The 27,680-nt window shown below is 37.2% G+C and overlaps 1 protein-coding gene across 4 annotated transcripts in view; it reads left to right on the forward strand.

The window, feature by feature from the left end:
* KCNMA1 (potassium large conductance calcium-activated channel, subfamily M, alpha member 1) overlaps positions 1-27,680 on the forward strand; it is a 513,257-nt gene that overhangs the window by 127,520 nt on the left and 358,057 nt on the right. For all 4 annotated transcript variants that reach the window (XM_009328726.1, XM_009328723.1, XM_009328725.1 and 1 more), the window contains exon 2: positions 9,029-9,193. In XM_009328726.1, coding sequence (XP_009327001.1) covers positions 9,029-9,193 — 165 coding nt within the window. The remainder of the gene's footprint in view (positions 1-9,028; positions 9,194-27,680) is intronic.

Below are 27,680 nucleotides of genomic sequence, written 5' to 3' on the forward strand. Positions count from 1 at the left end.
CTTTACGCCAGGACTAAGATCCTGGTTTTGGAGTAGTTCTGGTACCGTGCGCTTAGAGACTCTGTCCTTTAAGCTCTGTAATGCCTTTCTGCATCCATGGAGTCCTTGTGATTTTTGGGCATCGTTACTGTTCTGTAATACACAGAAGAGGGGAAGAATTTCCTTCTACAGTCCAGTCTGCATCTCTTTCTCTCTTACCACATCTCTTACCACAAGCAAGAAAGTATTATGAAGTTAATATAATGAAAGAGCGCGTACTGTTTGCTAATAGATAAAAATAGATAATAATAGGTAAAAGCCTTCTCTTCTGTAATTGAGCAGGATGGAGAAGAGTATGCAACTGAAAAGATGTTGCGAAGTTTAATTTCACCGATAAAGCAGTCTGATACTCATTTTGTACATTGTATTTGTATATATCTTTTAGTGAAATAAACCACCTGCTTTTGGAACCTTTTAATGACCTATTTAAATGGTGAATATTCCTGGCAGAGAATAGTTTTCAGCAGTTTTCTTATTTCAGCTTCTACCACGTAATTATTTTGTAAAAGCTACTCTCATAATTTAGATCATATAGATCATAAAAGATTTGCTGGTAATTCTTCACTTAAAATTGGGCAAAATCAAATGTGTGATTTTTTTCAATGTATTTTTCATCCTTTCACAGTAGTAAAAAAAGTGCCAAGAGGTGATGATTGAAAAACTTGGATGGGAGTTGGGTATTACTTAATGTTAACAACAACAACAACAAAATTACAAGCAATCAGCTAAAGTACTTCCTGTAATCAAAATAAACAAGTTAGGTAATTTCCCCACTGTTTATTACCTTTTTTCTCATTTTTTAAGACCTTTTTCTCACATTCATGAAACACTTTGAGACTTTTGGATTGCAATGAATCATGTAGTGTCACAAAAATGAGTTAAGTATGAAGACAGTAAGTGAAATGCGGTTTTTATTACTTGTAACAAGTTTTTGTTGAATATTGATGTTTAAAATGTTTTATCATCTGTGACAGGAAGAAATTTTTCCTGAATTAATCAGTCAATAGGATGTAGGTAATTTGGCAGTGTTCATTTCACGGTAATGTCTGTATCAATTTTATTTTCAATTGTATGCTTTCTTTGATTTGCCTTCTATTAGGTGGGAGGAAACAAAACGGGAGGATAACAGAAACTGCATGCACCTTTCTGTCCTTCTCTAGGCTTTTCCATTAAGGATCCCTTCCCTTTCTATAGTTTTGATAACTCAGTCCCATCTGATATTGCTTCGTATATTTTTACAAGTTTAGTTTCCATCATATTTAAGGTTAGTGATCTGGCATGGCTACTCTAAAGTTCTTTTCAAAATGCATTTTGAAAGAATGGTCTCGGTATAAAGCTTGAACCACAGAAAAGACAGTTAAAGACTAATATTCTGTCTTGGACAGTAATTGTCTAATCTGCCTAATGTACCTATTTCTATGGTATGTAGGGACCAAAGAATAATGATGCGTGTCCTTTGATTTAAACTTAGTGTCCCCATTAATAAAATGAAATGCTTGTTTTGCCCTTTTGTCTGCTACTTTATAATTGAACACTGTCTTTAGGGAATATTTTAATGCGATAATAATTCGGTCTTCATAAAGGAAATTAATAGGAAATGATCTGTTGACTATAGAAAAGGAAAATAAATTTATGGATATGGGCTAGACGTTTGGCAATTTGTGAAATATTTTCAGCGCGTACTCCTAACCTGTACGTCACTCACTTGTCCTGTTTTTATTTATTTGTTTATGTATTGCAGACAGTAAGTTAACTTGTTACGTAGTTTTATGACAAGTTCACTGACTATTTATTTCTATAAATGTGGTCTGATACATACAGTCAGAAGTAACAAAGGAAAACTTAAGGATTTATTTTATGAATAAAAACCGAAATTATTCACACAAACTTGTGAACTTATAGTCAAAGCTTACGTAACTATTGCTATAAACCGTTGCTAACTTGAGCCAAGAATCGTAAGTTTTTGAAAAACACCCTGTTTGTCCATTTGAATGCACGTAAGTTTGTAATGACTTTGTTTTTATCACAGTTTTTTAGTTGTGAGAATCATGCTCTCCTCTCAATCTTTTTCATTAAGTGTGATTTTTAAAAAATTGTTGTTGGATGGTCATATTGTGCAATCCTATATTCCTCTCCTGTTTACCCTTCTATAACTTCAGTTGGCACTGCTTTTATGGTCTGTTTTTACTTGCCTGGTATCATTACTAAGACTATGCTTTTTCATTTCACTAGAATGCTTGGAGTTCTTCGTTGCTTCCTTTTTCCACTTCTGTCTTACATGTTTAATTGTCTTGTGTCGTGGTTTAACCTCGGTTGGCAACTAAGCCCCACGCAGCCGCTCGCTCACTCCCCCCCCCCTCCCTGTGTCGTCTGCCATTTGTGTAAGACTGAAACACTTGAAATCCTAAATATATTTATCTTGATAAGACCCCTATGCAACAGAAACTACCGTGACTCTTGTTCTATAGCTGTGGGGTGAAGAGATGAAGAGACTAGGTAACGTGGCTGAAGACTAAAAATTTGGTGGCAGAACAGGGACTTCAGCACGTCTCCCAATTCTTAGGCTGGTATGGAAATCACTCAACCAGCTTTCCAGTTATTCAGAAATACTGTTTTACATCAGTGGAGGTGTTACATCATAACATCTCCATTAACGTGTAGACATTTTTAAACTTTGGACTGAGTCTTTTTGTATTTTCTTCAGATTTCAGATAACGCAGGTGTCTGCTGTTTTGCATTCTTAAGTGAGAACCATACCCAGGAACCCTTCATTTGACAGACTGTTACGCTGTTTGTGGGATCATGGCCGGAACACTGTATTTTACTAATCTAGATTCCCTTGCTTCTCAGGTCAAGGTTTTAGAATTAATTCCTCTACTGCAGCAATTTTTGTCAGTCAAAACAATGGCATGAAAAGGGGATTTTATACAAGTAACCCATACTGGAAATATGAAGGGCACAGAAAAAAAAAATCTGTCAGGATTACTGAAGGTATGCACAAATGCGACAGAGAAGCTGGTCGCTGGAAAAAGAGAAAATGTATTTTGTCTTGGAACCCAGAGTCTTCACAGTGAAGGATTTTTTTTTTTTTTTTTTTTTGTCAGCACAGAAAGGTTCTGGTTGTAAGTAAGGACTGGCAAGGAGCTGCTTAGAATTTCTGCGGGAATGCAGAAAACAAAAAGAATAGTTGTCTCGCAGAAGTTTACCATCTCAGTCTTAAACTAATAAGAGAAGTTTTGGAATCTATTTTGGACTTAATTTTTCTTAATCTGCCAAATTTGCAAACACCAAATTACATAGCTTGTGAATATTTTATGAGAGAAAATGCTTGGCTAGCTCATCAGCCATGTTTTCCACAGATCATTCTGTTTCCTTTTATTCAGTGAAAGGAAGAATGTTTTTCTGGGTATCAATAATTAATTCTTTGAAACTAGCCAAACCATAGCTACAGTATGATAACTGACGTCAGTGTAACCTGATATTGACTAAGAACCTAATATTCAAAGAAATGCTGTGGTTAGGCCGGTTTGTAGGGAAGTACCTCTTCGCTCACATTTAGTTACTTTAGCCTTTGCTTTCTCTTTCCTACGAGACTGACTCTTTTCAGAGAGGTTTGTAAGTCTCCATACAGCTATTTATTTCTCACATTCCCATCTGCTTTGATTATTAATATTCCAATGAAATCCTGTGTTTGCTAAACTGCAGTAGAGCAGGTGAACTGCTTCAGGTGGTTTTTTTTGTTTGTTTGTTTTGCTTGTTTTTAGCACTGGATGAACTGGTACTTAGTAACTATTAAGGTGAAGACTACAGATGGTAACTATATCTGATGGAGAACATCTGCAGTGGCAATGTATTCAGTCGTACAGTCTTGACGTACAGTGTACATTGCCCAGCTCCTGAGAATGCAGCATAATGTTATGGTTTTATACAAATTTAAGACCCCTGTTCGGAGTTATCAAAATGGTGAGAGAATGTATCTAAGGGCATGTAATTGAATTACTGATAGAAGTCTAATAATTTTAAACTCGGTGTTTCAGAGGTCTGCCTAACAGAAAGGAGAAATAGTCTTATAGGAAAAATTATTCCTCTTCACATAGCACCTGTTGGTGGCTTTGGGGAAACAGGTGAATGAAAAGGAAAGGAACATAAACATAGATTTCCAGTGTATAAGAGTGGCTAGTATGAAAGTGTGTTGATCTGATATAAAACATTTCTTAAAATGCAGGCTCTAGGAATGCAATGCCGTTAATTGAGGGGCAGTTAATACAGATAAAATCGCAAGTTGCTGGCATCATTATCTAAAGCAGCCCTTCCCTAACTTCCCCAAACTATATCTTATTACTTTTTTATTACTGCATACTTCAAACCAGGTGTCACTACCATTCTGGCAGGCCCTGTCTCATCTCATGTTCTCTAGGACGGAATTCCAAGGCCGGTACTGGGCTTGCTCCATTGGTATTACTGTTTTTAAACATCTGCTTAAATTGAGCATACTGCTTCCTCTTGTGTGATGTGGGCATGACTCGATGCCCTGTATTCTCATTACAGTTGATACTGCATGATTTTTGTGTGCTGTTCATACTAGTTAAATGTTAGATAAGCAGGAGTATCAGAGGTCCTTTGTTTCACCAGACTTTAACCCAGTTCTTTTCCCTCACATTACCTGCCTAGTTCCTATGTTTTCTAGCATACCTTAATGAGAGACCAAGTTTTTTTTCAGTACCATACTTCAGACAGTGCTTACCACGTTGTTTTCATAGTGTCCTGGGGTTTTTTTTAGGGCTTCTAAAAAGGCAAATATTCTCAGGTGATGTTTTAAGTTTTCATAGTAATTTTCTGATTTTATTTCATACAGCCCTGGGTTGAATGGAGCGTCTGTGCATTAGTTCTATGTTTGTACAGATATTCTAGACAGAGGTAAAGTGAAGCAGGCAGGACTGCATTTGCAAAAATGAAAACTGTTTTTGAGTGTCTTTTCCCTTTTTGAAGCCTGCTTTCTTAAGGTAACTATGCTTAAGCATCCCAGCACTTGTGTAATCTAAATCATTATTTATTGTTGAAAATATACGACAAAGCATTGAAGTTTCTGGTCCAGGTCTCTGTCAAACCATTGGTAGAACAGTGAGTCCTGATTCCTGTACACCCCTTCTCATCATGCATTCTCTTTCACTTTGTCATTAAGTTCAGAAAATATATATTTCATGAAATGTGCTGCTTCTCACTTAATCTACCTGAATGTTTCTGTCATCAAGTAAGTAAAGTAACGAACACTTTGTGAAACAACAGGTAAGCAGAGTGGATAAAGATTGTATTACCTTACTTGTAGCTACTGAGCCTGTAAATAATTAAGCAATTACCATCACTGTCAGGTTTATTTATTTATTTATTTATTTTTTAAAGCACCTTTTTCAGGTTGCGTTGTAGGATACTCAATGCTTTGAGGTGAAAAAATAGCAATGGAACAGGACTATACAGTTAATAACAGGACTGATTTGTACACAGTGTAAATGAAAGCAGCCTTTAGATCTCCTTTAATGATCTCTGCACAATTGCATAATGACTTGGGAATAAACTTTTCTTAATACTTAACTGCCAATGAAGTAAGCTAAGAAGCTAGCCATGTAGATGAAAAATATAAAATATCCCAACTGAATACAAATATTACATAACAGCAGCTAATCTGCATATTAATTATAGCTACAATAATGGCAAGAGTTAGGCTTGGTATGTAGCTGATCATGAGACTGCTCCAAATGATACTTGGCAGGGAACGATTGTTTTACTTCTATTTTAATTAAGAAATAATATGGGTGGGAGATTTTAATAGAGGTGAAATAAGTGGCATAAATGCAGAAATACAGCCATTCAAATGTATTACAGACTTCAATACCTTTAGAGAATCAAATACTGAATAGGTCTGTCACATCTTACTGCTCCTTGCTCTTTGCAATCAAAAGTCAATACAGCAAAAAGAACTGTAGGGTATTAGAAACTTTTGAGAATATAAAAGCTACCTTTCTCCTTCAATGAAGTAAATTGTCTACTATTTTATTGAGTGTTAGGAAATGTTATTTTTATAATCTTATGAATAATCACGTCTTTAAAATTCAGTTTGATATATTGACAAAAAGGTTGGCGTTAAGGAAGGAGTACAATAACAGAATTTTCCAACCTTAGTATTTTCAAGTTCACTACCATAAAATGGACTTTTCCATTCAGCTCTTTTTGTTTAATTATCTATAGTTCTGTGACTTTCTATACCAAAATCCATAATTATGAATGTTTTTAGCCAGGTGTGCATCCCTGAGTTTTTAAATAGGGGTGCTGGGTGGAAAAATCAAGAAAGCCTGTGGTTTCATCCTCGCTCTGCCGATGACTTCCCTGGTGACTGCGTTAGGCACTTAATCACCATCTCAGTTTCTTATCTGAGAGGAAGAGATAATTATACCTCTTTTACTATGAAAACCACATTAATACTTTTATTCAGCATAAACTTGTACAGAGTATAAAAGCCCACTGTGCTATGCAGAGGAGGACCATGCGGTAAAAGCTGGCGTGTAGAGTTTGCAATCTGAAAGACAAGCTCTAACAGTTACAAAAGGCAGACGAACTGGTGGGAAGAGAGGAAAAAAAAGGCACCTGTAATTTTTAACAAGTCAGTAGCTGTCGGGGCACTGCGGGGCTGGGGGCTCCCTGAGGGCCGGGGGATGCCCAGGCCGGCAGGCCGGAGCATGGCAGCCAGGGCCTTGTCCCACCGCCCCCGCCAGGGAGCGGGGCAGGCCGGGGCAGCCCCAGCCCGGGGCATCAGGAACCTCCTCGGGGCCAGCCTGGGATGTCAGCCTGTGGGTGAGGGGAACCAGCCGTGGGTTGGCCGGGCTGGTGGGGCCCGGCTCAGCGGGGCCCACGCTGGGTAGGACAGGGCTGTGGGGAGCTGGTGGCTCTGGGCTGGGCTGAAATGGCGTCCTGGGCCACAGGCAGGGTGAGGGGAGACCCTGGGGGAGAGCGGCCAGGGCCAGCGAGGCCTGTGAGTGTCCCCAGGGTCTTAGCGATGTGTATAGGTTGCCTAAAACTCAAGATTTTGTTTTATTAGAATGTCAGGTATATACAGCCACAGAATCCACTCAGAGGGGGAAAAAAAAAAAAAGCTGGGTTTCTCTTTCCTGGTTTATAATCAAAACACTGATGGTGGTCAAGGTATTTCTTTGGGACTGATCTATATGGCTCGGTGATGATATGGGTCACAAATTGCCCCCGGCCAAGCGTTACCCTCCTGGAAATGCTTTGTGCCGTAGTATACGTCACCGTCCTAAGCAGTGAGCTCATTTCTGTAGGTTGTGCTCTGTGCGTGTGCAATGCAGTATGTGTCTTTCAAAGCTGAGTGCAAAACATCTGATTCACTGTATCCAAATTTGTCAGGGAATGAGGTCCAGTTATGCAAATACAAAGTAGCTTTTATCTTCTGTCTGGTTATTCACTTAGGAAGTACTGAATTACTGTTGTAACGCTGAATAATTTGTTGTTATCAATATAGCCACATCATGCACTGTGCTGTAATTGCTAGTAAGAAGATAGAGCCTGCATGTCGAGAGAGAGACTAACAGAGAGCAATCTGCTTATCAAACTAAGTTGCAATACTGAGATTCTCTAAAAACAACTGTTGGTCTCCATATTACATTTTTGGTATTGCTCTACTGTCCTTTTCTGACAGATTCAGTGCAACCGCTTTATTAGTTCAGTACTGCTCTCAGGGATTGCCCTTACCTTTATGTCCAGCTGTGTCCTCGAGGCCATCTCACAGTCATGCGTTTTGACCGTGGTAGTGTAGTATTCGTACTGTAGTAATAATCTCTGAACCAGCGTCAATCATCTTTGCTTGTATAGCGGATATCCCAAAGGGGATTAATGGCAACTGATTTTCTGCTTAGTGGCCTATAGGCAAGTCATGTATAAACAAGATCTTTCAAGCTGCCGTTCTGTGCAGAGCGTTTGAAGCACTAACAGCGTGGATCTATGGGTGCAGTTCAAGTGCTCAGTACTTGACTCAGCACTGAATTTTGCTGCCTCCCCTATGCTTGTTTAGCATAACTTGTCAAGTATTCAGGAAGTCATTAGTATTATGCTGTCACCAAAGGCATGCTCACGGCACAGTCTCATACTTTGCATATGATGTGTTTTAAACGCTGCACAATCCGGGCTGGCTTTTCCTATCATTTCTCGTGATTTCTGTGCAGCATGCATGGCTGTAACACATAGCAGGCAGTTACAGAGCACGACATCCTTGCTGCAGCATCTGTGAGAGACTGATATGAATTCCAGTGCATGTGACTCATCCGTCAGCTTAGTGCAGCTGAGGCTCCTCTTTAATTTCTAGCTCTCCGTTCTACGAGAGCCACTTACTGACAGAAGAATTCCTGTGATATATTAAACACTTTCATTGAAACACTGGTTCACTGATAGCATGCAGATTCTCTATGTATTTTGTTCCCCTCACACTTGATAATTATTGTCTGTTACATCATGCTTCTCAGTGAAGGTTTACTCAGATAATTAATTCTAATGATAGTAAATTAAAAATGTACATAAATTATGTTAGCACCTAGTACACGTTGTTTTGAACTAATACATCAAAAGGTCCTTCAGTGTATGTCTGACAAACTCAAAATATGTAGCTCTGTTATTGCATACATAGCTGTTGGCAATTATGCTGCTTATAGGCAAGGAACATATAGCATATTTGATGCTAAATACATGTTTTTAAGATGTAAAGTCAAGGCGAGGGGTATTATCTAGTTGTTAGTTCAGTACCTCATAGAACATTTCTATTTCTATTACTTCTAAAGAGATATGGCCGAGTAGGTGCTTAATTTCATCTAGCAGGAATCTAGGAAGACTGATTTACTTTTTTCATAGCATTTCTTAGCCACAACTCTACGCTGACTTTCACTGTCAAATTGCTAAACATTAACTAACCCAAATACTCACTTTGCAGGAGGCCCAGAAGATCAATGGTGGTGGAGATACACAGGCAGATGGGGCCTGCAAACCGACAGATGAAAAAGAGGAGAATGTGGCAGCAGAAGTGGGATGGATGACCTCCGTGAAGGATTGGGCAGGAGTCATGATATCTGCCCAGACATTAACTGGCAGAGTACTTGTAAGTTTTCTATGGTTTTCTATGTTCTTAGTTTAAAGAACATTTTTTAACAAACACTGTGTCCCAGCATTAGTGGAGGATTTTTGATTGGTTTGTCGCATCAGCGCTGAGTCAATCCCAGTTTTCTCTTTTGGAAGTAAAATAGCAGACTAATTCCCACTGCAAGAGAGAAGCAGAGACAGCAAGTAAGAAAAACTGACTTCCAGCCCACCCCCCAGCCTATTTCAGTATTCTGGCACCATGATTTTGAACTGTGCTACAAACGCTGAGTTTAGTAATTTCATATTATGTGGTGAAACTATAGGCCTGTTTTGTCTGGAAGTAAAATTGCGCTAGCAAAAATGGAAGCCAACTTGGAAAATAAGCACAGTGTTACAAATGTAGATAGTGATCAGAACTGTAAAGCAAAGACAAGTTTGAATTGGCCATGCAATGGGATTTGTGATACTTTCAATAGACTAGTAATGAGTTTATGGTCTCTTGATCTTTTTCTTTATTAACTTAGGAAAAGCTTCAAACATGTGAACAGTTATGTATCAAATAAAGCCACAAAACAGATATTGATAATATGTGGTTTAAAGTTCCACTGAAAAACCTTTATAGTTTTCACTTTATGTGAATATAATTATTTTATAGCCTTGTCAAATCATACTTAATTGCCAGGGGTTTTCTGTGGAGTTCACTGCAGTAAAAGGAGTCTCCTGTGTGATTTTGATTAGTTTCCTTGTTAGAATGCATGTACTTATAAACTAACAGCTAAAGTGATTTAAATCCCATTTAAAACTTTTGAGAATCCCAGTGAGACTTTGGAACTAGTTTGGATTAAACTGAAGACAGAATTTGTGTCCTTGATTGTTTACTTTGGTTAAGAGATATTTTACTGTGAGTCAGTTCTGGTCTACAGAGTAATTATTTGGGTAGGGGGAGGGAAGGGAAGGCAAAGAAAAGAAATTGCACTTCCCAATCAAGTCTTTCACGGTGAAAAGTTGAGGTGGCTCAATTGCTACTGTCTTGTTTAGTTCTGCAGTAATATTATTTTGATTATTTTTTCCTAAAAATACCTTCTGCCCGTTTGCTTATGTTAAACGCTGACTTTTATCAACACCTTGAAAGCACGTTCCACTGCTGCTTTTGGCACCACGTCTTCTATGTGAAAGTGACATGTTGATCGTCTTATGAAAAGCGGCATATTGATCTTCTGCGTGTTTTCCTGACGTCTTCAGCATTAAAAGTGACAAATCTTAGAGCCCTACTTCTTGTTCCAGTTTAAGTATCAAGACTAAAATTCACCCAAAACCAGTCGTATGCTACTAGCTATGCAGTCAGAAATTGGCCTGTGTTGTTTTTACTGAGGTGTATGTGAGCACAAATACAAATGAACAATCAAGACCAAAACCTAAAATATGAAACACATGTTACTATGTATTTTTATTCAAGATACTGGGAGAACTTATTCAATTCCATTTGATTACTTTGTTTATTTCTTTTGGGGTATTTTTTTGTACTTGCAGCTTACCATTGCATCTTACAAGGGACTCGTTTATTTCCAGAGTTTTTTGTAGACAGCTGGCCAACATCATTGGGTCAGATTATTTCTGAGAGTATGTTTATATTCTTGTCAAGGTATAACAGCAGGTATTGCACACATTTGCGCTCATCAATATGACTAACCATCTGAGAAATAAGTAGTGATGTATGAAGTCTGTTAGCTAATTTTGTTTAGTTTAGAAAACAAGATGCATTTATTTTAATATAGCACTCATCAGTTTCAGGATTTGAATTGATAGGATGTAATTTCTGGAGGACCATTTCCAGTATGAACATTGACTGTTCATTTAGATTTTATTTTATGGTTATGTTTGCTAAAGGCTGATTGCTTCAAAGAACATTTGTGCTAGAGAGAATATTCACGTTATTTGTACATACAGAATGTAGATAAGTCAAGTCAATATTTTTATCAAACTATATTGTTTGAAAATATTATGACTTACTCATGAATTCCTACTAACTTAACACAGCCTGTTCCTGCCAGCTATTATATTTCTGAATCAAAGTGTGGAATTTATTTCCCCCACCCCCCCACCCCCGAAGAAGAAATAACTGGTGGCTTTACAGTGCTATGAAATCAAAATTGTATGAGATACCTGCAGCTAAAGAAATTATAGTACATTTTTACACTGTGAGAGTTTAAATTAAAATCAATCTTACACATCCAATGTTTACAAAAAAAGTTTTTAAAAGTCATCCACTGAAAATAGACTTGGGAAAAGAGTTATAATTGACCTTCAGTTCAGCATGATTACCTGAAGGCTGTTGTGTAACTGCTGCCTGGGTTTATTTGACAAGTGAAGGAGACAAGTTAGCAAAGTGTTGAACACTCATCAGTGTAAAGTAGAATTTTATTTGTGTTTTCTGCTCATGGAAAAAACTCTTACCATTATTCTTACCCGGATAGTCATTTTCTCCAAAGTGAATCTTAGTGGAATGTCAAGTGCTGTTTGTGGAATCAAAACTTGATATTTTTTAGACCTGCCTCTACTGGAGTCTGTCACCGTACCTTTGATATGTCTGGTCTAGCTTTTAACCCTAGTAACTAGTAACCCTAGCTAGTAACCCTACAAAACAACTTCCTAATTTATCAGATCAGTTTGTCCAGGTGCTTTGTGAGTGTTGGAACAAATATTTATATAGTGGCTGCTCCTATAATCACCTTTTTAATATTTAAACTTCGTGGCTACCCACAGGTGAAGAGAAGAAAGGCCAACAGTATGGAAAATGCAGGACAAAAATTGTTTTTAAAGGTCACAGCTCCACATCTGTGCAGCTGTAGTACAAAATTGGATGTTTACATCAACATAGGACAATTTGCCCTAGTCTCTTGTGAAATCAAACGTTTCTGTGTAGACAGTAGATGCAAATCAGTAGGCAACCTTTAAAATACAGACTAGAAGGCCTTCAACATTGTAGCTGTAGAACTAGTTGAAAACTTAACAACGTTTGTTTGTTTGTTTTTTAGTTTAAAACTTACTTCGGGGAAAAACAACATTTTCCAAATCATGTGTTTCAGTGCATCTACTGGAAAGCAAAGGATGTTGCTTGTTATTCATGATCTCGGTCATTGGAGACAGTTAGTGAAATGATTTAATCCATTCCTGACAAACACAGTAGCTCTGAAATCTTTGCAAGAGATGATTCCCCTCCACACTAGTTTTCTTAAAAACATTTAATTCATTGGTGGTTGTAGGGGAGGGAAGAGTTCTGTAACTGAAATAAAAGAAAAAAAATACAAAAACCCAAAACCAAAAAATCATATTCTTAGCCTCCTCCCCTCCCATTCCATTGATAAGAGGAAGAATTACACTTAAAGACTAAACAAAGAGAGGAGAAATTAACACCGTCTCAAACCTTGAAATATTTTGCTTTTGACATCAACTAAATGTTCTGTTTCAAATAAAAAATATATCAGCCTTTTCAAGTATCTGAAACTTTTTGTAAAATCTGTTTGTGATGGGTGTCTGGGCCTGCCAGCAATGTTTGCTGTGAGTTATGGAAAAAAAACCCAACAGGCTTGTCTTTTAAATGTTGGCAGTATTTTTTTACATGTACATGTTAGAGCTAACTAGATGAAACCAAAGATATGGGTATTGTGCAAATTAATCTCTCTATACAGAAATACTTTCACCCATTCTCTGTGGAAGTCATTCTGAACACTTGGCAGAATTAACTGTCTCCCTGGCACAAAAGCTTCTCATACTGGTCCTCTTACATAAAACTCTGTATTGTTTGCACCTGCTCTTTCTCACTTTTTTGGAGCACAGAAGAATTGGTGCTGCCAGTTTCATGCGTTGCTCCACAGAAGTGGTCAATTATGTCTGTTTTTTCAATATGAAATGCTTGCCTTGTGTCATTTTTTAGTATGCTACTCCCTCATCATGTGAGTATCTATGAGCAGGTATATCGGAAAGGGTAGTGTCTCAAATATATCCTGTTAACATCTCCACTTGTATCCTTAGCTCTTGGTTACATGAGGTAGGGGTTGCCCCTGTTACCTGCTCCTCAGAGTGTTTTTGTATTAATTCCAACAGAGAGCCATTAGGAAACAGATTTCTGTTCTTTCAGTCTCTAGGAGTAGTTTTCATTTTGTTAAAAAGAGGTATTTTTTTTATTTTGGGGGGGGGGCAACATGAGAAACAAGAATGGGAAATTTACTTCCTAAATAATTAAACCATCAAATTTTCAAAACATTTGACCATAACTTGTTCTATCATTATGTCAACTTAGTGTCTCATAGCATGTAATTCTTGTCTGTTAATGACAGCAAGATCAGACGGAATAGACGTAGAAGTGGCACGTACATGGGATTGTGCCAATATTGCAGTTGATTCAGTAGTTTATGTGAATATTGTGGAGATGAAGTACTGAAATAGAACTAGACATTCTTACTGCTTTAGGAGCTAAATTCTGCATTTGACATTTCGCAAGTGGTTTATGCACGAAGGAATATTCACACTACCCCGTTTCATCTGAAAGGGCAGGCTTTGGAGGAAGACATTTATACAGGGTGATCCAGAATGTCCTTCAGTTAAACCTTTTTTGGTTTCTGAAGTAGTGCAGAAAAGTGAGCTGGCTAGGCATGGTGCCTACAGTTGTATAGTCAGAATATCCTTTTCTCCTCACTCCTTCCATTAAGGCTGGAACTTAACGTTCTTGGTGGCACAACCTTTGAAAATGTGACTTTTGCTCTTAAATACTGTAGATGAGAATTTTACATACTGTTTAAAAAGGTGTCCATATTAAATTGCATAAGTGCATGATTTAAGGACATGCTAATTGAACCCATGCAGTTCTGTTTGCAGCTGATGTTGAGTGGCATAAATGTAAATAACAATAAAAGGTAACAGTTTACTTAAAATCTGTTCAGGGAAATACGGATTTACTTTGAAGTGCTGTATAATGCTGTAGATGATGGAAGTATCAGATGAAAATTCCTGAGGCGGGTTTCTCAAAGAAGAATCAGACACATTCATAATTAATCTGAAGAAGCAGGAAATTAAAGGTGTTTATGAACTGATTTTGCTTCCTGAAATTAATTTTTTTTAAATCATTTGAGTAAGAAGAAGACTTCCTTTAATTAGGTAAAGCGTTTGATATACGAGAGAAAGTCATACGTATATTGTTGAAGTTACCACAGTTCAGCGTAGGACACAGTTGAATGTGGACTCTCCTTTAAACTGACAAAGAAAAATCATTATTTGAATTGCAAATCCAGGAGATAAAACGGTGGCGCAAATTGTTGTTTGTTCCATTTTTAACATGTGACCTGTGAACGCATAGCAGAGATATGAGCTTCACTTAGCTTGTGCTAAGTGCCATGTGGTGGTTTTGCCTGCTGCCTTGACTCTTACAGTACCTAAAGGAAACAGAGTCAGACAGAAACAGGCAAATTTGTGTTAAAATGGAGTGTGTAAGGCTTTGCTTTTTCATCACTGCGTGATGAAAATGTCTTTTAGATTGGCAGCATTGAAACAAAGAGAAAGGAAGGAGGGGGGGGGGGGGGGGGGGAGGGAGAGGGGAGAGCAATTAGTGGCAGCAGTATATTAATTATTTAAGTTGCTTCTTACTAAGTTATTTAATTAGAAGATTATTTACTTTGCTTTCTTAATGTTCTTAATACTTACTAACTACATTTAAAAACCTAAAGATGAGGAAGTAGTATATGAAGGTGCTTTCTTAAATTAAAAAGTGACTATATGTTCCTGAGTATGCATTTAAAATGAAATAGAAATTTTCTGTAACATAGTTTGGTTGGAATGTATAATTGTTGCTACATTTTCTTCATCTATCCAAAAAATCTAGCAGTCATTCTTTTTTCCCCAGCTCTGACTGTCCTACACGTTCAAAGGTTGAAAAATGCAAGTCTTAACAAATGTTTTGGCAAGATAGAACGAAGTTTTGAGGTTAGTAATAAAACTTGGGGCCAGCTTGGGATTTGGAACTCTGCTTGGCAGAGGGTCTCATTCTCCAAGGTCTACACATTACAGTTTCTGAGAAATCGGTGTCAAAACTTTAGAAGGTGATTAGAAGTCTGAAGCAAAGACCATCCAGAGAATAGAGTGTGCACTAAATGTTTGCTATGGAAAGGTTTAGACCCTTGACTGGACTTCTGAAGAACTTTCAAAATGCTAGAAGGCCTCACTGCTCATTCAGGGAAAGATAAGAGCAGCATCTTTCTGTGACTCTGTAAAAATGTAAGCCTTCAGGTTTTCTAATTTGTTTATAATGATCACAGTTTGATTATAAATACATGTGGTACTGAAATGCAACTAACGTGCAATAATCTTGCTCAAGCAAACATTCTTAAGTGTAAGTCAGTTGTTTTTACTTAGATAAGACATAGGTTTTGTCCATAAATATGTCATAAAGAGGAGATTCATTAAAAATTGTGTCAAATAAGAGTACCTGTCCTGGTTTCAGCAGGGATAGAGTTAATTTCCTTCCTAGTAGCTGGTACAGTGCTGTGTTTTGGATTTAGGATGGGAACAAAATTGATAAGGCACCGAGGGGATAAGTACCCTAGAGGGGAAAAAAACATACATGAAGCAACAGAATTAAAAGTACTGGTGGTTGGGGTTGGTTGGTTGGTTTGTTTGTTTTAAGTTTGTATTCAGGTCAATTGCTTGACAGCTGGTGGAGTGTTTTGAAAAAATACAAGTAAGGAATACCAGTGGATTTTTAAATATGTAAGTAATTATAGCAGATTTTCCTGGAAAAAAATGTAAGTATGCTATATACTGCTTGTTTTTTTTCAGGATATTTTCACAGCTTGCTTTGCTCTTGCTGCATTTTCTTGTTTTTTTTTTTTTCTGAAGGAGAGGACTCAAATTCTTTTAACACTGAGGAAGAAAAAAACTCTACCACCTCTTGCAGTAAGTTACAGTTGCCTAGCAGCCAAAGTGAAATTTAGCAGCATGGAAATTATGTGGGGTTTCTCCCTACTTCCAAAGGCAGTAACGGTTTTCTCATGACTTTAATGAGAATACATGCTCAAAGGATAATTTGGTATCCCTGACAGATACGAATTTGGAGAGGGCAGGTACATTTGGTATACATACAGATTTTTTGACAGTGTTCTTCACAATATCAGCTATTTTACTAGATTTGCAAAGCAGGAAGAGAAACCTTGAGCAACCTTGAGTATGCAACATCTCAGAATTTGAATATGGAGTTTAACGAGCTTTCTCAAGGATAAACAAAGCTCTCGTAAATTTTGGTCTTTCTTTTTCTTTTCATTGTGGGACCCTGTCATCCTGGAGATGTCTTGCAACCAATCTTTTTGTGGAATTAACATGCTTTTTTTTTTTTTCTGAGCACCTGTAATGTTCTTAGGATGCAGTTAATCTGAATAGGACTTAATTTAGAATAAAATGTATTAATTGACTTGACAGTAGAAATTGAAGGTATTCTTCAGTGATTTAGTCTTTCATACTCATAATATCCCAAGCCTTTTACAAATCCAAACCTGACATTAGTTTTTCAGCAGTGAAACACATGCATTCTTGGATAACAGCATTTGTTTTGCAGTCTGTTGGTTATGACATTACAATTTTTCTTAGTTAAGGAAGGTTTGGTGTGACCTGTAAACTCCCCTAGTTAGGCAAAAATAACTAGTGCCATATTTCCCTTGTGTTGTGCTCTAGGTTTCTGAACTAGAGGAGAAGGGGGAAGCCTTTCTCAGCCTCCAGGTCTGACTGCACAGGCAGGAACCACAGAATGTTCCCTGTCCTTGGTGGTTTGGGTTTTTTGTGTTGGGTTTTTTTTTTAATATGTTTATTGATCCAAGACCCATATCAAGACTTGTTTCCATAAGCAAGTAAAATAGTTCCCAAAAGTTAAAGCAAAATTGGAGTTTCTAAGGTCGTGGTTTGAAAGATTTCAAAAGATACACTAAAGTTTCAGTACAAGGTTTACAGCCATCCTGCTTCAGGAGAGAGCGCGTGTACTTTTTTTTTCTACACAATACTGAATCCGCTTCCAATTCCTAACATAAAAATGAGATTTTACCTGACCGTTTGGGACTGCTAAACATTTCAGGGACATTGTAATGATTATAAGTTATCTCATTAACCATTAATTTGCCTTTCTACATGTCCCTGAGGATGACAGAGCGAGAAGTAGCTGTTAATAAATTAACTATACAACTGTCTCTTGAGGCAGATGACTATATTTTATGGATGAAGAAAGTAAAACACAAAGGAGCTAATGACGATCTCAAAGTGTAGAAATTAGTGGCACACTCGTACCCATGGCAGCAAGTATGTGGCTGATGAACTTCAGTGTGTGTAACAGTAGGGCAATCTATTAAGGGGAAAAAAATCTAAACCACACTTACGTGATTCTGAAGCCAGAACTGGTAGATACAGCTGAGGAAATATTTTGGCATTATCATGGACAATTCTTTGAAATAATTGACTGACTCTGGGCATCATCAAGAACAAGACAGGTGACAAAATTTTGCTACTCAAAAAAAATCTCTATATACGCACATCTTGAGTACCGCATGAAGTCCTTATTTTTCTGTCTTAAGAGTGACAGAATAAAGGACAGAGAAAGGCAACAAAAGCAATAAGGATGTGAAACAGCTGCCTTACAAGGTAAACATTGCTGGGAGTTTGGAGTTTGGAGAAAAGGCTGGTATGGGATATGGTCAGCATTCACAAAGGAAGTTGGTGGACAATCTGTGTCAAACTGTTATTAACCAGATGCTAAAAACAAGGGCAACTTATGAAAGTTGTAGGGATCAATTTAAGACAGATTTTTAAAAAGGTTGTTTTTTTTTTTTCAGATGAGTATCAGTGAACTTCTGGATTTTTTTTTTTTTTTTGTGACGGGAAACTGTAGACAGTGTCAACAGGTTCAAAAAATGGACTGGAGAAATGGGCAACAGATATCAAACAGCTGTTACAGAGTATGGGATGGAGTAATCTTCTAACACACGTATTCCAAAGACTGTATGAGTGGAATGGATTACAGAAAGTGACTATTCTTTCCTGTTCTTCCTAAAAAGCATCTCATATTAACACAGTCAAAGATTTGCCTCTGTGCTAGACACACAACCGAACTGGCTCTGGGGGGCATTTTTTACGGCTTACAGTCATACCTTCTAATCGCTAGATCAAAAGTTTACTCACTCTACGTGTTTAGATTAATAGAGTAGAAAATGGAGACATTTATCTAGTCAGAAGGGAGTGATGGGGAAGCATCTTACCTTTAATACATAGTCATTCAAATATTCATGAATCTTGTTTATTTAACAGTATGTGTGTTTCTGAATATGTGTGTAGCAGATTTACTTTTTTTAAGGTGGAGGTGGAAAGAGTTGTGTATGCATTTTAGATTATATACTATTACATATGTATAGAAGTTCCCCTTTCCTCACCCTGGTCAAGAAATAAGAGAAATGTCATAAGGACTAGAGGGCTTAATCTTACCAAGCTAGGGCATTTGTATAAACACAGTACACAAAGCTGCTGAGAATGTACCTTTCAGTGTGTTAGTGTAACTGTACAGATCTGTTCATCGCAGTTGTTTACAGATTATAAACTGCTTGCTGATGTTTCTTACTTACCTACTGTTCATAGGGAATAGTTTGGATTCTGCTCCTCTCTATTGAGAAATGGACTTTGGTTATTTTTAACCTTTCATAGGCCTTGGCGGCACATAAATGAATCTAAGACGTGTTCTAGATTGCTTTAATCTCCTGTGACAATGATGTGGGCTATTTCCAGGGTTTCCATAGGAATAGGAACAATGCTGCTCCATTTGAGTTCATGAGATACTGAATGATAATGGAATAGAGTAGGAAGTGTTGAGTAAGTCTTGCTGGTTTCTATGGTAACTGCAGCTAGTTTAAGTTCCGTTTATGCATTTTCGTTTTCTGAATATTTATTTATTATTGACAATACCCAGGGTTGTTTTGCAGGGTTTTTGCTTTGGATCAATGGGTGGGTTTCTGCCCACAGCCCTGTGGGAGAGAAAGTTCTTTTAGTGTACATATTTCTGTGGCATTGGACTATTCAATTCTGCAATGTAGCTATAGCATTTCTGGTTGTCACTACACCTTTAGGGTAGCCACCTTGTGTTTTGTGAAATTGCTGTAATTTCAGTGGATCTTGTCTTGTTTAAAAAAAAAAAAAGTGTTTAAACTAAAATAATAAAACCAAGAACATGCCAATTTCTCAGCGTGAGGCACTATCTAGGACCAAGAAGTTACTTTATTATCAGCTGTGACATTGTAATATGGGAGAAGACGTGGCTGACTTTTAATTCTTTCTCCATCAGCTTGCTTTTAGTGTTAATATATGCCAATCTGAAACTTTCTTTTCTGTTAAGTCTCCCATGAAGTGTATGGCTAATCAAACATAACTAGTACTTTTTCTCCTCAATTTTATCAGTTTTAAATACTGCTATGCGGAGATGGGTTAGGTGAGCATAAGGTGGACGTATGCTCTAAAATCAAATCAAGAAAAGGATAAACAGTATGTTTGATAAAAGAATGACATGAGCTATACTGAGAACTGGACTTAATTGGACTTAAAACCTTGTGTTTGAATTCTTAGCTCAGAAAGTGGAGAAATAGAAAATTAAGTGTATACATCACACATACAATTCATAAATGTTTCTCTTAATTAAAATTGCTAATTTTTAAAAGCCTTCTTTTTGTAAGTCAGATCTCAGTGTAGTCTAACCTACCCTGTTTCTGTGTGTTTCAGCTTATAGCCGCTGCTATGGGAGTTACCTACTGTAAAGTTATCTTCAGAAACTTTTGCTGTGCTGCAGTGTCTTCCATGACCTCTAGTTAGGTGGCGACGCTTGTAGAATCTATTCTGATATTATTATAAAGCATGTGACTTTTCCTACAGTGGAAATAAATATACTCTGCTAACACCTTTGACATTTACCATGTCCTTTTTTTTCTAAATTAAAGTATCTGTGGCATTCTATCATTAAAATGATGAAGGGCAAACACATTTAAAAATCATGTTGTGTCAAGTTTTGAATGGTATGATTATTTGGAGAAAGCCAAGAATGTGGTTAGTATTCAGACAGTTGTAGCAAAAGTGGCTTAGGGAAACTACTATCGCAGAGGGTGACTTCTGTTATACAAGTCTTTATTGTTGAAAAATATTTGTAAGACTGTATCAGCATATTAAAGTCAAACATAAGTTAGGAAAAGTGCTTGCTACTTCTTTCGTAGATACAGCTAGAAGGAAAGTACATAAATACAGAAGTGTTCCTTCTGATAACGCTGTCACATCCTCATGATAAGTGTGGTGCAGAGGAAATTTACCTTCTCCCGATGGGCCACGGACGATAGTCAGGTATCGAACAAAAGATATGGATGCAACTGTTGCAAATGAAGTGTTTTTGCAAAGCTCACCAGAGGAGACAGATGGGTTCCCCTTAAGGCATTTACACTGTTCCCATGAAAGGGCTGCTCTGATGATGCAGTTGATAATAATGTTTGTTTAGTATTTTTTCTCTTTGCACTTAGTGTATTTGATAAAATTGTGCTTGTCATCAAAACACTGATGTGATAATGCATATTTTTAAGGATAATTTTGCATATGTTTTTGTGCAGCTCTTCCATCAATGATTTGTTCTGAGGTGTGGGGTAAATGGCAATGAACTGCTAAGCTTGTGGTTAAAAAAATAAAAAAATAAAAAAATAAAAAAATAAAAAAATAAAAAAATAAAAAAATAAAAAAATAAAAAAATAAAAAAATAAAAAAATAAAAAAATAAAAAAATAAAAAAATAAAAAAATCTCCATTTCGGAGTTTAGCAAGTTTAGCAAAAAATAATAGTTAATTTCCATACAAAATATTGTCTATCAAAATCAGTTTCCTTTTGCTTCTTAAATAGTCGGTGTTTTTCTTAAAACTGTTGTTTGATAGTTACTTGACTACATACAAGTTTCCTGAGAAATGTTCTCGGCATATTCTGCTCGGCTTCAGTAGTTTTACGTGGCTCCTTAAATGTGCAGTGCTTTGGCACAGGAGGTTCCTCTCTGTTGTAATTAATGCTTTGTTTCAGCTTCAAATGCTGCAGCAGAGACAACTTCACAGCTTACCACTAAAGCTGCTGAAAGTCCCACTTTTCCTGTGAAGTCTAATATCTGTCCTGCTGCTGGAAGAATAGTATGCCATTCAGTCAGAATCAGTTAAAATGCTGGCTACTGACGTGCAGGAGTCACGAGACTAATTTGACATATTCCCTAGATAATATGTATATATTTTTTTAATGGTTCTCTTTATGGTAAGGTTTGGAAGGCTTGGTTCAGTCTGAAGTGATAGTACACAACCTACTTGTCTTTCTGAGAAGGGAGCAGGAAATCTAACGGTAGAAACTAGGACGAAGAAGTGGTGAATTCAAAGTAAAAATCAGGGAATATGTTCCATGGGTTTCACCTAGAAGCTGAAAGCTCTCGGAGTCTTTCAGAGGTCTACAGCAAAATGCCATGAGTTTAAGGGGGAAACTTGCATGTCTGCTCTGACTGGTCCTGCTCCCTCCTTCCTAGTAAGAGAGTCTTCATCCTGCAGACACTTCCCTTCATCTCAGGATGAGAGTAGGAGAAATGTTTGAGTAGGGAAGGTGGGAGAAAAGGAAAGAGCTATTTATATTTTCTCAGAAGGGGAAGGGATGGGACTTTTCAGAAGTTTGAAGCAGTCCTGCTGCTTCTTTCAGGCTTGTGAAGATTGCTTCTATTCAGCATAACTAGCTAGGATAGATGGGTGAACAGGCAATTTCTGCAATGTAATTCCATGCCTTCTAATGAGCTATAGAACCACTGACTGTGGTCGTGGAGAGGGGCTCACAAAACTAACTTAATTGAGGCAGGGTAGGTATAGAATGGAAAAGGAAACATAATCTGATTTTTCCTCTATTTCTAGTCCAAACTTCAAAAAATTTGATTTCAAACACAGTGTAATTGTTACTGCTTAGAATGGGCATACCACATCAGGAACGAAGGTGAAACGTGGAACCTGATCCTGCCTTGCGTAGACAGATGCTCTTCACTGCATGCAAACTAAGCCATCCAGTTCTGTCAGATGCCCACAGTCCTCTCATTGAAAAACATGCGACTCCTACGTACTGTTAAAAAAAACAATTTATGCCTGTCAGGGTAAAATCTTGCAAAAAATTACTTCTGTAGAGATGAGTAGATTTAGTGAGCCATCTGATTGTTGTGATATACAAAATGTGATACTGTCATGAGCCTGCTGCAAAGGATAGCAGAATGCTAAGCTTTTGCACGGAGATGCACTGTTTTCTTTGTTATTGTCAGCCATTATATTTAATCCCATAACATGCATTCTGAAGGTACTGAATGTACCTTGAGAAAGTATAGCCGTGTATCTTGGTAACAAGCAAGAGTGTATTGTCTGCGTTTTAGTGTCAATGCAAAATGTTTGCAACATCTTTGTGAGCTGTTTAATTTTATAATTTGTCCTTTTTTTAATCTGTTCCTCAGGAAAAGGGAGGAAGTCTGGCCTTGTGACTTTGGTTGCCTTGGTTTTGATTTTTAAATCTATCCAACCCAAATACTGTAAGGGTTGAACCTTACATGGAGAATTTTGAACTAGAAGAATCAACAGAGCGTGCCATTAGGGCCGTTGATCTGTATGTATTTTGGGTGTCATTACACTGTCTGGACAGTGTTGCATGCTACCATTTTTACTCCATGCTACAGTTTAGCAACCGTGCATATGTAAAGAGAACCTGGCACAATCAGTTCTGTTGTTTTAGCTAAATCGGAGAATTCTATGTTCTGCTCTAAGCAATGTAAACAAAGCTGAACTGTCACATTCTCCTACCCCTCAAAAGCCTGGCATAGTATTATGTATGGAAACCCAGCACAGGTATGAAAAGATGAATTCAGCAAAAAAATATGATAGCAGTTTGCTCACATTTTATTTTTTTTCCAAGGCTGCAATTTTTTTTGTGTTCAATAAAGGCCTGAGCACATTTTGTCATTGATGCTTATGCCTAAGGATTTGTTTCAATGAATGTGATCAAGCTGCACTCTGTCAGACTAGATTTTAAAGTCCTTTTCTGTTATACTTAAAGGATTGTAAAATATTATTGAAAATAATGAAGTACATGCAAATCAGAAGTTCCTCCATGTTACAAAACAGCAACATAAATCAGCATGTTGAACATAAAAGGCTTGCATGTCACACTAACAAAAAGATGTTTGAGAAACCTGTAGACATTTTGCTATCAAGCTCTAGAAAATTATTGTAGTAAAGTTTCCCTATAGATTACTTTTTCAGATTTGCCTTGTTTTCTCTCGTGGTAAATATTACAAAGTTGTTTTGGGTGAGTTATTTGATGGTTTGTTGTAGAAAGCTGTGAAAAGTAACTAAGAAAACCAAGCCAGCAGTTCATAGGTTTACAGTTGCTGTTTGGTGTTTGTAAGTACAGTAGAAAATTTCTAGGGATCTCCAGATTGGAAAAGATTGTCAGCCACTGGCTTAAATCCATTGGAGGAGTTAGTTGGGCAGAAAACTGTCCTCTTTTTGAAGTATCAGCTAGAGGACATACAATACTATAGGTGGTACAGTCCATAACAGTAACTCAATTTCTTGAGCATTTTCTGTCATCCTGGAAAAAAAATGTGAGCAGTGTGATTTAGTAAATGCAGCACAGGGCTGGAAGTTTGACGTGGTTTCTGTTCTCAGCTATAACTAACTTGGGTGATTTTGCACACATAACTAAACTTGCTATTCTCCTTTGTTTCTGTGCAAGCTAGGATTAAAAATAATTATCCATGCTTGTAAAAAGTATTGAAATCAGCTTGTAAAAAGTACTGAAATTAGGAATTCACTTTATTTAGTGAAATTTTGTTTAGCTCTTCCAATGCACATTTTCAGGTTCAAAATACATTTCTGTCCTATATAGTTGAATCCGTCTAGTATTATGAAATAGATATATTATGTCCTCTTTATATAAATATGTATATCTATACACACACATATTTCTATATCTATATATGAATTATTTTTACTTCCGTATTTTGCAATTGAAGATGGCATATTCATGTATCAAAATATTTTTTTACTATACAGGCTCTCTTCCTTAGTGTTTTTGTTCTGCACTTCTGCTTTTTTATCTCTTCTGGGCCTGATAGGTGCAGACAGATAAACAATCTGAATTTTTCCTTGCCATTCAGTCCACTAGACTCATTATGTATTCCCTTTTGGAAAGAGCCTTGGGCATCAACACTAGTTGCTCGTGGTCTCTTTATAGCTGATGGCTCTTGATATGAAAGACCTATTTTTTAATGATGCAGTTCTGTTGCATATCCAAAACCACTGGTTTACTTCTACAAATGAAAAGCCTGCCTATGTGAGATCTTTTCTTATTTCCCTTAGGAGAATGTATCTTGTGGTAAAAAAAAATGTTAAATCTGGTTTTATAAAATGTGTATCACTAGTTGAGAATTAATCGCATGAGTTAATTCACTGATAGGAATTACAGGAAAAAGCAGAAGCTGAAGTCTGAAAACTTTTGGTTTGCCACAAAGTAAGCGTTGGATTGAGAGAGACTTTAGCTTTCTCTTATCTAGTATAGTTAAGAATACTGACATTCGATGCTTGCACTTATAAGGGAATTCTCTACTTCATTGTCTTTCTGATTATTTGGGGAATAGGAATGTGTGGAAAAACTTGGAAAAGAAATCTTCATTTTTATTGCACTTTCAGAATTAGCATGCTAATTGTAAACAGCTTTGTTACCTGCTATTAGGTCTCATTTACAGGTACAATGATGAGTATGTAGGAATCTTCTTTCCCATTTTGTTTTAAACAAGGTTTAATATTACAGCCACATCTGCCTCAGCATGAGTATTGGCATTTCAGTGTTATTTAGGTGTTTATATAAAATCTACCTTTATATAGAATACAAATAGTTTGAAAATAGAAACTGTAATTAGCATAAAGTGTCTTCACTGCAAATTAGGCATCACAATTTGATATGGTTTACAAGGTTAAGATATCAAGAATAGCAAGCTTTTTTTAAACAATATTAGTGTGACATAAAATACATTAAATAGAACTATGTATAACGAGATCAGATAGTTCATGTTTTTGATTTAGTGATAACGTGTTCAGATTCCCAGTGGGTAAACCCTTGTGACTTCGATAAAAATGAACCTGTTAGCAACCTGTTAGCTATGAAAATGATTCTGAAAACCGATGGAGTTAGTTATGAACTGCATCTAGCCACTGGAAAGTTTAAATAATGTTTCCATTCTTGTTTGTTGGTGTGGAAGAACTTTTTAACCCCCCAAACTTGTTATACAATTCAGGAACCTCATTTATTCCTGTGTGACCTCAGTGTAATGCCATTATTGTCAGGAAGTTCCACTGATTTCATCAGTAACACAGAAAGCATAGAAGAAACAGTTTAAGACATTGCTGAAATGCGGACTTGTTTGACCAATAGAATTTTGAGACCTTTGAGGGGTTGAACTAAACAGTTTTCAACGCTTTCCATGCTGTAATGTATTACAGTGGAATGCATTCACGCTGTCTTGCTTGCCCAGAAGAAAAGTTGAGGGAAAGTATTTTAAAAATATATACTGTAATCAGTTCCAAGTGGGGTGGGGTGTTGGTTTTTTTTTGGGGGGGGGAGGGGGGGGTGCTGGGGGGTTTTTTTGTGGTTTGTGTGGTTTTTTTTTTTTTTTATTCAGGGATCTCTTTGCAGTAAATTAGGCATCACCATTTGATATTGTTGGATTCATTTTTCAAGATTCCCAAGCTTTCTTCAGCAAATAATGGCAGCCTGAACTGTATGAGGGTTTAATATGTAGTTGCCATTAAAATACTCTACAGAGACAATTTTGATAGGCATTTCTAAAGCCCTGTGTTTACTTTATGGGAACTCTGGAGGTTTGTACTGATGATACCATATTTCTCTAGACTTTTACATTATTCTTATCTTAATGAGTATTTCAACCACTTGGTACTAAAGGAAGGCACGCTCTTCTGTTCCTTTTGATGTGATAGCACCTGATACAAATTTAAATACAGTAAGATGAACTGACAACTTGTCTGCTGGTTAGTCATATCATTTATTGCAAATGAGGGACTTAATGATTTTTTTAGCTTTATTCTTAAACTTTCAAAACCCTTGGTCCTTCCTGTTCTCTGATCTTGACCATATTTTCTTTTTGTATTGGATGTGTCAGATGGTACCAGACTGGGAGGTTTCAATGATCAGTTCAAGGATTCTGTTTCAGATGAGGAACTGTGTTTCTGTGTCAGATTGACGACTTCACTTTTATGGTAAAATTGGTCTTTTAACTTACTCCTTTTTCTTATCTTAAATTTGTGATGGATAAGAGGAGTAAATCAGCAGCAGAGATTGTTGTTTTAAACACTACTCCACAAAAGCATGATTTCTATAAATGTTACGCTATCTCCCGTCTAGGAGAGCTGATTTGAGAGAGGAGAAAGGGATCTGCTTGTCAAGGCAACTTTTTGTAGGGAGTCCTAATCCACTAAAGAAGATAATCAGAGTTGAAGACAACTGAAAGGCAATAAAATGCAGGAGCTGGATAGTGTCTATTTTACTGTTTCAAAGTCCTCACTGGCGGGGGGGCTGGCAAAGGAGTAAACCTGCTGTCTTATACACTGGCAGACCCGATATAAGGACAATAAAAGGAATTATTAGCCTTAAAGGGTGCAGTTCATTTATGAGATCTGTTAGTCTGAAATACACTGTAATCTTTTGTGCTTTACCCATAAATAGAAACAAACAATAAAAAGTGTACTTTGTGAAACTGTGACTTGCTCGCATCTCTGAGGCTAAAAAGAAAGCAGTGCACCTTTGCTTCTCTTACACCTTCAGAAAGCTATGTGCATGCCTTTTATTTCCTAAAATAGTGACTTTTCTACAATTTCATTCTTGTGGATGGTATAAAGTCCTTCAATTTCTCTAACAAAGTACAAAGTTATGTCCAAGAATTCTGGTTTAGACATTAAAAGAAGTGATAAGAAAGGAAGACAGTAGGTGCCTCCTGATTCTCTTTTATTGGTCTTGGATGCTGGATTAGTTTCATCTTGAGACACGTGAAAAGATGGTTTAACACTGCATAACACTCGGTGACAAGTGGTGTCCCGCAAGGTTCCATACTGGGACTGGTACTGTTTAATATCTTCATCAATGACATAGACAGTGGGATCGAGTGCACCCTCAGCAAGTCTGCAGAAGACACCAAGCTGAGTGATGCAGTCGACACGCCGGAGGGACGGGATGCCATCCAGAGGGACCTGGACAAGCTGGAGAAGTGGGCCTGTGTGAACCTCATGAGGTTCAACAAGGCCAAGTGCAAGGTCCTGCACCTGGGTCGGGGCAACCCCCGGTATCAATACAGGCTGGGGGATGAAGGGATGGAGAGCAGCCCTGAGGAGAAGGACTTGGGG

The sequence above is a fragment of the Pygoscelis adeliae genome, unplaced genomic scaffold (genome assembly GCF_000699105.1).
Source record: "Pygoscelis adeliae isolate BGI_AS28 unplaced genomic scaffold, ASM69910v1 Scaffold16, whole genome shotgun sequence".
Lineage (NCBI taxonomy): Eukaryota > Metazoa > Chordata > Aves > Sphenisciformes > Spheniscidae > Pygoscelis > Pygoscelis adeliae.